This window comes from Centropristis striata, chromosome 5 (genome assembly GCF_030273125.1).
Source record: "Centropristis striata isolate RG_2023a ecotype Rhode Island chromosome 5, C.striata_1.0, whole genome shotgun sequence".
NCBI classification, from domain to species: domain Eukaryota; kingdom Metazoa; phylum Chordata; class Actinopteri; order Perciformes; family Serranidae; genus Centropristis; species Centropristis striata.
Genome location: NC_081521.1, coordinates 18480550 through 18492823, shown reverse-complemented (window position 1 = coordinate 18492823; position 12274 = coordinate 18480550). Strand labels below are relative to the sequence as shown.

Genomic DNA, 12274 nt, shown 5'->3' with positions numbered 1-12274 from the left:
TTTTAAAATGTTTGTGTTTACTGATAGATTTGTCGTTATGTGTTTCTGGTATTCGGTAAATTTGATGATCATAAAACACTTAGTGGACCTATTGTTTTTAGAGGAAGGCGCGGATTGATATTCGCACACTCAGAGCCGTTGTTGTTGTTCCAAGTTGATCGTGTTTTTATTTGTTTATGCTGGCAAAGTTTGGATTTTCGCCTATAAGATTTTTTTTGCAATGTGGCAATACAAATATTTTTTTTTTACCCCCTGTATCGTTATTCTTTTGTAGAATGAATATGTTGTTATCGCTATTCTATATTAAAAGAATGCTATTACTGTTGTTTGCCTTTTCCTGCTTGTATTTATGTCTTATACACATATGTTTTTATATGTTCACACACACACACACACACACACACACACACACACACGTTGTGTTGTGTTTACATCCCCAAATTGAGATTGATGAGAGAATATTATGCAATTTTGAACTTGTTTTTTTAAAGGTTTAACACAATATATGAAGTCTTTTTTTTTTATCAATCAAAGTTTCACATTCATAATTGAATGCATAAATGTATGTTTTCACGAAAGAAATGAAGCTACATCTTAAATCAATCATTTAAAAAAGCTATTAAAATAAAGAGTGTGCCAATGATACTTTCTATTTATTTACATTTATATTGTGTTTTATTTATTATTTATTTACTTTTGTGCGCTGATTTATTTAATTTGTTTTTCTCTTATTTTGCCTTTATATATACCTATTTATATCTATCTATCTATCTATCTATCTATCTATCTATCTATCTATCTACAATTGTTAGTATTTTATTTATTTATTTTTATTTACTTTTGTGCACTAATTTATTTGATTTCTCTCTTTTTGCTGTTTTATATAATTTTTTACCTATTTATCTGTTAATATTGGACTATTCCTGTCTATAATTTATTATCTTTTTTTATTTTATGTATTTACTTTTGTGCGCTGATTTAGTTAGTTTGATTTTCTATTCTTTTGCTTTTATGAATATTTACCTGTTTATATTGGATTATTACTGTCTTTTATTTGTTATCTTTTTAAGTTATTTAATTTATTTTTTATTTTTCCTTTATTTATATTTACCTATTTATCTGTTCTGATTGAAGTATTACTGTTTTTATATTTGTATCATTGTAGTGTTAACAGAATTTTCAGGATACTGTATATGGTCCACTGTATAAGTAATACAGCAGAATGTAATGAAATTACATTTCTTTAACCCTGGTCATAGCTTATAAATGTTTTTGCTCAAATGTCTGTTAACATGACAGTTCGATGTTGTTAGAGAATCAGTGGGATGAAATTCTCACAGAATGTTTATTGCATTGAAAGTACAAACTTTAATACAAAACATATCAGTCTCATAAATAATTTCAGTGAAGGAGACATAATTTGTCTTCCAGTGCAAAGTAATTGGCTTTGAAGCCTTTTTTTCTCCGGAAAATACACACATTTAATTATACAAAACAAATAAGCCTTAGGACACAAAAATAATATTATATATTGCTATAAATACCAAAATAATCTAATACTGTTAGGAGTCTGAACCTGTCAGACGTGAAGACATTATTTAGCAAATCTGGGCTCCAGGCAGCTTTTTGTAATATTTTAGTCTCAAATTTCAGCCCTCCACAACCAAGCAGTTCACAGACGATCAGACTGAGGGTGAGGCAGTGCCACATATCATAATTAGCTTTCTGTTTGGCCTTTGAGTTATTTTCAGGCCGACATCCCAGAAAGAACACGGATCACACTAAAACTACGTCACATCCTCCCTGACACCTGCACAGAAGAGAAGTGGCTGCTACCACATTAAAGACGATTTCCAGCTCATCCCTGTCGGTTCTCCTCCTTAGTACTGGATGCTTGAAGCGTCGGAGCACTTGAGCAGATCATATTTGACGTATCCAACGCGGTCCACCTGTCTGCGGGAGTTCATGCGCCAGTAGAAGCGGTCCCTGCAGAAGTAGATGTGACCTGGAGCAGAAATAATCACATTTAGAGAATGCAGAATTACTTTTCTTACATGCATTAATGTTGTTTATGGAGCTCAGTAGATAAATGTTTGTATTCATATAATTACCTTTGTACTGGAACACGTCGTGGGCGTCGTTGGGGACTCCACCGAAGGTAGCGTCGGTGTATCTGGGGTAACCTTTGTCGATCTTCTGGTTCTTCACGTCGAGCCTGGGTCGATCAGAGCGGAGAAGGTCGTTAAAGTGGCAAAAAAACAATTAAGTGTCTTGTACCACAAACTTTTGTTATGTTGTAAAAAAGCTTTTTTTAACAGTTGACTAGAAAACCACAACGGATGTGAGGGGTTTAATTGGCTTGCTCAAAGGATAATAATTGTCAAAGAAGCAACTATTTCCCACTGAAAAACTCAAATAAACTCAAATAAAGACACTAAATAAAATCCTTTACTAAATCTATGATTGTATAAATGTGTGCAGGGCTGAGGTTCTTTTTATTTTTAGGGGTTTAGAGGAGTTTATTTTCTCACAAATTATCCACTGTGGGGGTTTAACCTCTTACAATTCCTGCACATTTTCACCTAAACGCCTTTCTAAAGTAAAATGAAAGCCATTCTTGAATAGTTTGGAGGAAATAAATGGTCTTGGTCTCATTTGAAAGGTAACACTCTAAATTTTCCCCCCAACAGTCAGAATCACTGTAAGTGCTGCAGGCATTGAGTAATGCAAGTTGGAACACAGTGTAACTATTACTCCTGATATTTTTTGTAAATAGGTGCTAAAGTTGATTATAGCTGGGATTCTTCACTGTTCAACACAATGGGACCAAAGTAGAAAGTCTGACCGACTCCTAGTTGAAATTTGATGATAATACTTCAAATAATAACTATTTTACACAAGTTTATGTAAGATTATGCCCAGGTATTTTCAAAAAAGGGACATTTGGAGACTCAACTGGGACACTTATAACTGTAACCATGTTGAAAAAGGGCCATAACTTAATAACACCACATAATACAGCACTGTTCATTCCAACAGCTCACTTTACTGCTTTACTGATTTGCACTATCTCTGTTTACATCCGACCACATTAGGCCTCTATTAGGCCTTCTGTATTTTTTTCTGTATTATGTTATATGTCAGATACCACTTATACTATACTGTGTATATCTCTGCATATATTTAAATATATTTATTCATTGATGTTCATGCAACCACTACATGTGACAACTTATTTAACATGCTAAAATATATTTTCTTCAATGTGCAATATCTGCAAAATACAAAGTACTTTCAGGAAAACAAACACAAAAAATATATATTAATAATAAATGCCAAATAGCAGAAATGTCTGTATATAATGTATGTATATGTCTTATTTTTTTATATTCTTATTATGTCTTCTATATCTCTATGTGTCATAAAATCATAACTGAAATCATAAAAATGTGAAAAGAATAAAATAAATCTCAAAATGTTCATTTCTTTTATAATGCAATAACTGAAAAGTGAGAAATGATCATGTGGACGTGTTGATTGTTTAGTTAATGAAGCAGAATTTATGTGTCTGTTAATTGTCTGATATTTAGCTCTTTCTTGCCTTCTTTATAATACTTTAAGATCTGAGCTGAAAACAGATGGCTCCTGGTCTCAGACTGAGCTGTAACTCACCTCCAGTAGTTCTCTCCACTGAACAGCAGCACCTTGCTCCTCCCTCTCTGCAGGGCTCCCTCCACCTTCTGGACGGTGTTGGGGAGGCCGAGCTTCTCGATGCTGCGGGGACCCAGAACGCTCTGCCCAGAGTACTCCCAGAACCTGGTCCCTGCAGGAAGTAAACAGACATTAGAATAAACTTTGGGCTTTTTGTGACGAGTTTTGGATTCACAAAAAATTGAAATGTACTGTATTATTTCACAGTGTTTGCGAGACAATTTTTTAAAATGATTTTTTCTTTTTTTACAGTGTGGCTTTGAAGAGAGCAGAATGACTGAGGGTTGTCAGCAAAATAAATCTGCTATAAAATATTCTAAATATAGAGTTTACAATTAATGATATTCATTTTTAAGGTGGCTAAAATATGGTTTGCTGCATGACTTCCATGTCAGCACTTCTTCTCTACTGTGGGTTTATAATACACTGAGTATGGATAAGTAGTAAAATATCTGAGCTCTCCCTTTACGTGTTGGTGCTCCCTGATTCACTGTCTGAAGGTTTATTACCTGAGAAGAAGTAGAGTTTCCTGGCCAGAATGTTCTCGAAGGCCGAGTCGATGACTGCTGGCAGAGCGGGCCACCTCTCGGAGATGGCGAACGGTCCCTTCAGCGCTCCATCGGCCCTGCCGGACATCTTCCAGTAGTTTCTGTTGGTCAACACATAAGATAAGATAAGATAAGATAAGATAAGATAAGATAAGATAAGATAAGATAAGATAAGATAAGATAAGGTAAGATAAGATAAGATAAGGTAGAACTGTATTTATCTCGAAGGAAATTCTGGTTCCAGATTGCTCTACTAAAGTGAGTAGAGTGCAGATAACATGGCAGGATGTCATATACAGATATAACAATAACAATAACAATAACAATAACAATAACAATAACAATAACAATAATAATAATAATAATAACAATAATAATAATAATACATTGCATTTATGACACTCAAAGACGCTTAACAGGAAATAAATAAATGAACAAAGAAAAAAAAGTCAGTGGTTGTAGGCGGATTTGAAGCAGAGGTGAGTTTTGATTTAAAAAAAAATATATATTGCACATAATAATGAACAGAATTATTATAATTATTATATTAGTCAGTTTTTCTGATATATTATTGATACAGTTTGATGGCCACAGGTAGAAAAGACCTCCTGTGGTGTTCTGTGGTGGTGTGCTGTCAACACACCATGTGTCTGCTCATGATTTTACTTGAGGAGCAGAGACTGGTTTGCTTACCCATCCTTGAAGAAGTGCAGCTCTCCCTCGATCACAGTGATGGTGTCAAATTTGGTCATCTTGCAGGCGTCTTTGGAGGGATCCACGGGTCGCGTGGTGGTGGTGGCGGCGGCGGTGGTGGTGGTGGTGTCGTCGGGGGTAGGGGCTGTGGTGGGGCTGTGGGGCTGAGGGGGGGTGGGGTCAGGGCCTGATCTGCGTCCTAAAATAAAGAATATTGTGGGTTGAGTGTGTGCTGTGAATGTAAATGTTCAGATGTGATTTTGCGACCGTTAGTGTGACCGTACCGTAGAGATACTGGATGCCTTCGACGTCATCCTCGTGCAGGGAGAAGTCCTCCACGTAGCTGTACATGGGGAACATGAGAGCCTCTCTGATGTTGGAGTGGTCCAGGCCAAGGGCGTGTCCAAACTCATGGGCTGCCACCAGGAACAGACTGTAACCTGGAACACAGACAGGAGGGAAGATTAACTTTCTGAACCACAACATATGTTTGGTTTGAAAGCTGAAAAATATACACCGTTTACTGTTGAAAGAAACTGTAAAAACAGGTATTATCAATGGAATTTGAACTTTCTTACAGCCCTTGAACAGATCACAGGTTATAAAAGTTTCTGTTAAAAACGTGACCGAAACGAAGCTTAAAATAGTGATCATTCTGTCAGAATCACTTTATTCTACATGTGCCATTTAAAATATTGCCAAAAATAAAGCCGGATCCTGTTAAAAATATTAAAGATTTGAAGACATAATTGATTCTGCTGAGTCAAACGGTAACGTGATTGAAAATCTGTTTACACAGAGCAGAGAGGAGAGGACAGGAGAAGCTGGAAACATGCAGATACTTCAATATGTGGAGACACAATTTATTTTCACTTGTGGTGCTCTCATTGGACACTGTCAGTGTTTATATACAAATTCCATTTATTCCAATTTTTAAAAACATAATATTTCAATATGTACGATATGTGGAGACACAATTCATTTTTTCCAATTTTAATGTCACCTTAGGGAACTTGGAAAAGTGTTTATATATAGATTTTCCATTTTATTCCAATTTTTAGAAATTATTTATCAGAGAAATTCTACTTGCGTCTTGTTTTTTAATGATTTCTGGAGGAAAATGTAAAAAGAGAGAAAATAACGTCCTGAAACAGCTCCTAACTACAGATAAACTTTATATATCTGCTGTCTTATCCTAATGTGACTCACCCTGGTCAGGACAGAAGCCCCATTTCTTGTCCTCGTCGTAGTCATCAGTGGTTGCGCACCACAGCTTGCCGTCTCCTCGTCCCTCACTTGTGCAGGAGTCGTATTTATTGCCCAGGAACACGAAGGGGAAGTGGCAGGGCTCTCCCTCGGAGTTTCCACCGATCACAGCGGTGTCTGGACGAACGAAGACAGAACAACAGCAGTGAGATATGAGCCACTGTGGAGGCACCTCACAGCGTTTACAGGTGCATCTCAATAATTTAGAATATCATAGAAAAGTTTATTTATGTCAGTAATTCAATTAAAACGTGGAAATAACACATGATATAGATCCATTACACACAGAATGAAACAATTCATGTCTTAATTAATTTGATTTCTTCTAATTATAATGATTATGGCTTACATTTAATGAAGACCTAAAATTCAGTGTCTCAAAAAATGTTATATTACAAAAGTAAAGTAAAGTTAAAAAGTATGTTTAATATGGAAATGTTGGCCTCTGAAAAGTATGTCCATCTATATGACTCAACACTTGGTTGGGGCTATTTGACTTGATTTGAACTCACCACGACTGGGACAGAATCCGTATTTCGTGTCTTGGTCAAAGTTGCTCGTTGTGGCGCACCAGCGGTATCCGTCGCTGCGGCCCTCTGTGGTGCAGCCGTCGTACTCCTCCCCCAGGAAGACGAAGGGGAAGACACACGCATCGCCGTCTGCGTTTCCTCCAAACGTGAACAGAACTGAGAGAGAAAGGTGAGAATGAGAAGCGAGGATGAGCAGGCGAAGCATCAGGCTGACCTTTGACCTCTGATCCTCCTGGCAGGTTAAACTTACGTTCACTGGGGCAGAAGCCGAACTTCTGGTCCCGGCCGTAGTCGGCGGTGGTGGAGCACCAGGGCAGGTTGTCGGTGCGTCCGTCGGTGGTGCAGGAGCTGTAGGATTTACCCTCGAAGGTGAAGGGGAAGTGGCACATGGCTCCATCAGCGTTTCCATAGCGAGTCTTCACAGCTATAGAAACATGTGATGCACAAAGTGAACACCAGGGGAAGACAAACTCATATTAAATGTTGCTGGTGGAGTTATATCTTTTAGTGTGCATGTAAATAAATGTAGTAAATATCTGTATTTAAATAAAAAAATGTGTTTGTCTATGTGTTTGGCAACTTTTACTGCCAGACTTTTTACCATTTTTTAGACGATTTTTAACATTTTTAAAAAACAAATTTTGAATATAAAATTTAAAATTGACCTGCAAGAAACTAACTGACTAACTGTCAAATAGTGAACCACCATTAGTTATATTACACACAATTTATTTAAAAATATAGATGATATACAGTAAATATCTGTAAATAAAAGTTTAAAAAATATCTGTATCTTTTTTACAGTTTTTACGATTTTTTAAACATTATTTTTTAAATTAAATTTAAAGTTTTACTTTAAGAAAACAGAAAGTTGTCTTAGTTTTACATTCAGCAATATGATGTGGGGTTTGTCTTTTTTTTTTTTTTTTTACATGTAATTCATTGTAATTTAACATTTAAGACCATTAAACCATTAAACAAAACTATATAAAATATAAAATATGATTCAATTTGTCCATTTCATATACTTTTCTTTAATATAATAAAAGTGATTTAGTTTTTTATGCACATTTGCACAAAACAACAAGAAAAACCCCGTAAAAATAATAGTCATTTTCTGTAATTTGTTTTTTATTTTATCACTATTATTACTATTACTATTTACTGCTGTACTATTAAAATCATAAAATCATAAAATAGTTTCTGTAGAATTTTTGTATTTATTTTGTCCCATTATATTAATTTAATTAATATTAAAACAAAAAATAAAAACTAATAATTTTACATAATAAAATTGTTAAATTGTTTTTATGGCATTTGCACTTAATGCAGAAAAACAACAACAAGAAAACATGTAAAATAATACAGTCAATTTCTATATTTTTTTAACACTATTATTACTATTTACTATTGTACTTTTAAAAATATAAAATAATATCATTGTTTCTGTAAAAAAAAACCTGTAAAAACTATAATGTCCCATTATATTAATTTAATTCATATTTGTTATTAAAGTGATATAGCTTTTATATGGAAAAAACAAAAAAAACCCTGTAAAATAATACAATACATTTCTGGATTTTTAAAAAACCCCCCACTGTTATTCCTATATATCGATATTATAATTAAATTATTTATAAATTAATTATAAAAAAAAGAAAAATGTATATAGTAAAATTTTAAATTGTTTTTTTATGGAATTTGCACTTAATGTAGAAAAACAAAAACAAGCAAAACCCTTTAAAATAAATATCTGGAGTTTTCTTGTTACCTGGTCCTGTTCCCAGAGTCCAGAACTCATCATCATCGAAGTGGGCGTCGCCCTGCAGACCCTCCCCGGGGGGGTAGGCATGGGCCAGCAGACCGTCCTTACCATCGAAGGGGTACGGGTCTCCGTGGTCTGAACACAACATTAAACCACACATCAGTGTTTGATTTCACACCGCAGCTATCATCAGGATCCACACGGATTAAATGACACGTACCGAGTTTTCCAAATGAAATCATGATGTCAGCGGTTCCATCAAAGAGGCGAGTAAAGGTCAAAGGGGTCACATCGGCCCACACCTTGAAGGCTCGGGCAAAGGCGTCATCGATCAGAGAGCTCTCCATGTCGGGAGTGTAGTTAATGATCCTGTGGAGGAGAGAAGAGACACTCTGATGTTAGAGGAGATAAAACTCCATCAGAGAGATTCTGTATCTGCTGCAGTATAGAGCACAAGCATTAACCCTCTGAACCCCAACAAGCTGATTCATTTTACTGTGTGTCCTTGTATTTCACTGGAATAGATAAAATCTGTAAGTCCTGCAGCTCTATGGAATCAGCACAATCATGGCTAGAAGTGGGAACAACTCAAATATGTCTTGTCATGTCTCTTAGAATGACAGAAATCAGAACAAAAAGTTGAATTTCTCTGATAAATTTGTTTTTAAAAATTGAAATAAAATGGAATTTATATATAAACACTCTTCCAAATGCCCAAGTGTCAAATGATCTGCTCTGTGTAAACAGCCTCTCATGTTCCTCTCCTCTCTGCTCTGTGTAAACAGCCTCTCCTGTCCTCTCCTCTCTGCTCTGTGTAAACAACCTCTCCTGTCCTCTCCTCTCTGCTCTGTGTAAACAGCCTCTCCTGTCCTCTCCTCTCTGCTCTGTGTAAACAGCCTCTCAATCATGCCTTCACAGTGTCTCAGGGGCAGAATTTAATGTATCTAACAGGATCTGGGCACTTTTTCTAACTAAAACTTTCGTAACTTATGACCCATTATATTATATATTATAATGTCTGTTTTTACAATTTCTTTCGGTGCATTTTTGCTGATCTTTTGAAGAAAACATACATTCAGAGGGTTAAAACGTCATCATGTCTATAAACAGATTCTTTCTCACCTGTAAGTGACGTCCTGATGGTCCCACTTGAGGTCTCCGTCAAATGTTTTGTAGTTGGCGACGTCAGGGACCCCACAGCGAGGCCGCTTCATGGCCTCCACGGTGGACTGATCCAGCTCTCCAGTCTCCTCCAGCCCCATCTGCCTCTGCATCCTCTTCAGAGCCTTGGCCGTGGACGTCATCGACTGGAAGCCACTGCGGTGCAGCGAGTCCATGTAGCCAAACTTCTTCAGATAACCCTGGCAGGAGAACACGAGAAACCACATTAGTGTGACCAACAGAGTGTGCTTATGAAGTCAAGGATGGTTTTGGAGAAGAAATGAGACTCTCTGCTGGTGTTTCTGAGCCACCTGCTCTCCCTGTCAAAGTGGTTATTTTTCTTTTCATTAATATGATGATAGAGATGTCTGCTCAGGTAATTGCTTCCCTGCACAGCTTGATTGCTCACTGTTTGGGATCTGAATCTATAAAAGACAAACCAACCATCTGCTACTCACTTCTGCCAGCTCCGTATCACTCATGTTCTTTCTGAGGATGTCTCCTGGGAAGGTGACAAAGCGGGACTTGAGGGGAATGCTCCATCCGTCCTGCACGCTTATACCCAAAATTAAACACACAGCTAAAGCACAACACCTCATGATGAGATCTGCTGCAAAGTGTAACAAAAAATAAGAAGCCTCGCAGTGAACAAGTGCTCAGTGAGACAGAAAGGGTTAAAGCTTCTTCTCCTCTTTGTTGTGACTCTGTGGCTCTGCTGGCTCTGTTCTGAACTCCGGGGCTGTGGACCTTGTTTTTATGCAAAGTAACGTCTTAGTCACTTCACCTCGCCCCCACCTACTACTAACCTCAACCCTCCCACTTCCACCCTGACAGACTGCATGCTGAATGGACTCGGGGGATTTCCACAATATCCACATTTAGCTTTACCTAAAAGCCAGTGAGTGGTTGGCTAATTGTTCTCTTGGTGAAGGCTGGCAGCGCTGGATATGACCAATTATGGCAAATTATCATGATTGCATTCATATTGTGTTAATAAAGTAAAACAAGCTGCTTGCAAACCAAATAAACTTTACTAAAAGCTGTTAAAGCTGCTCAACTATGACAACTTCACTTCATAAAGTGTTCAGGAAACAACCTTCAAGAGAATAAACACCATTTAATGCAAAAAAAGGATGTTTTTGACATGTTAAATAATTGTTACCTGAATATTCTGGAAGGTTTTTGACCATTTTTACTCATTCTTTAATTAAAAAAAGCCAAATTCAGCACCAAATGTGTGTGTCAAACTTAGGCAACTTATGGGACAATTCATGAGCATGAAAATGGACTTCAGAAAGCATGTAAACATTAATGTCACAAATCATTATACACTTTAATAGGTTTAGGTTCAGATTAATCCTCAGATCTGCAGCTTTCTGATGATGTTCGCCACTTCTAGGTGACATTTATTGTTGATCTGCTATCTCCCCCTAAAAATCCACTTCATAAAAACCCCAAATTGTCAAAAAAAGGGAACAGAAATATGTCAATCTGAAAACCAAATAAGAAGCTATACTGAAAGCAGTTAAAGCTCTCAACTATTACATTTTTATTTCAAAAAAGTGTTCAGGAAACAACCTAAAGAGAACATAAACACCATGTTTAGATGCTCAATGTAAATTGTTTTCCATTTAATGCAAACAGAAAGGACTTTTTGACATGTTAAAGCAATTTTACCTGATTGATGCAATATTCTTGAGGGTTTTTGACCATTTTTATCCATTGTTTAATTAAAAAAACCTAATTCATCACTAAATGTGTGTGGAACTGCTGCAATAACTTATAGAAAAACTTAAAAGCATGAAAAAGGCTTTAATTTAACACTTTTAGGTTTAGGTTCAAATTAACCCTCAGATCTCTGGCTTTCTTCTATGTGACATTTATGGCTAACCTGTTATCTCCCCCTAAAAACCACTGCCTTCAAACCCCAACTCTACTGAAGCTGTTTAAGCTGCTCAACTATTACACTTTCACATCATAAAAGTGTTCAGGAAACAACCTAAAGAGAGAATAAACACGTTTAGATGCTCAGTGTACATTTTCCTCCATTTAATGGAAGCTGAAAGCTCTTTTTGACATGTTAAAGTGTTTTTACCTGACTGATGCAATATTCTGGAGGGGTTTTGACCATTTTTATCCATTCTTTAATTAAAAAAAGCCTGATTCTCACATCACCTTTAGATGCTCAGTGCAATTTCCATCCATTTAATGCAAAGAAAAAGTTATTTTTTGACATGTTAAAGTATTTTTTTACCTGATTGATGCAATATTCTGGAGGGTTTTTGACCATTTTTATCCACTTTTGAGTAAAAGAAAAGTCTAATTCAGCACCAATGTGTGTCAGAATGCTCCAGCAAGCATGAAAATGGACTTTAATTTAACACTTTAATAGGTTTAGGTTCATATTAATCCCCTGCTTTCTGATGTACACCAATTATATGTGACATTTATTGTTGACCTGCTATCTACCCCTAAACATCCACTGCCTACAAACCCCAAATTGTCAAGAAAAGGGGAGCAGAAGTATTTTAACTTGAGTCCAACATCATCATGAGACTGAGCCAGACACTTCTGTTATTCAAATGCTTAAATAGATGATA

General features: G+C 36.3%; 1 protein-coding gene across 1 annotated transcript; it reads right to left on the bottom strand.

Moving 5' to 3' along the window:
- Positions 1–1359: 1359 nt before the first annotated feature.
- mmp9 (matrix metallopeptidase 9) lies at positions 1360–10338 on the bottom strand. The gene is made up of 13 exons (XM_059333319.1): positions 10133–10338; positions 9636–9874; positions 8734–8882; positions 8520–8648; positions 6999–7172; positions 6731–6904; positions 6162–6335; positions 5237–5392; positions 4953–5151; positions 4221–4360; positions 3673–3823; positions 2112–2215; positions 1360–2005 (listed from the first exon to the last, which is right to left on the bottom strand). The coding sequence occupies exons 1-13, from the start codon at positions 10271–10273 to the stop codon at positions 1881–1883; spliced, it is 2055 nt and encodes a 684-aa protein (XP_059189302.1). The 5' UTR covers positions 10274–10338; the 3' UTR covers positions 1360–1880.
- Positions 10339–12274: the final 1936 nt, after the last annotated feature.

What these genes read in the sequence shown, in the direction of transcription:
- mmp9 (XM_059333319.1), bottom strand. Translation starts at nt 10,273, where the DNA reads ATGAGGTGTTGTGCTTTAGCTGTGTGTTTAATTTTGGGTATAAGCGTG. An exon ending in GTGATACGGAGCTGGCAGAA is followed by an intron (nt 9,875 to 10,132) that starts GTGAGTAGCAGA and finishes TTCTCCTGCCAG; the next exon opens with GGTTATCTGAAGAAGTTTGG. An exon ending in CGGATTCTGTCCCAGTCGTG is followed by an intron (nt 6,336 to 6,730) that starts GTGAGTTCAAAT and finishes TCGTTCGTCCAG; the next exon opens with ACACCGCTGTGATCGGTGGA.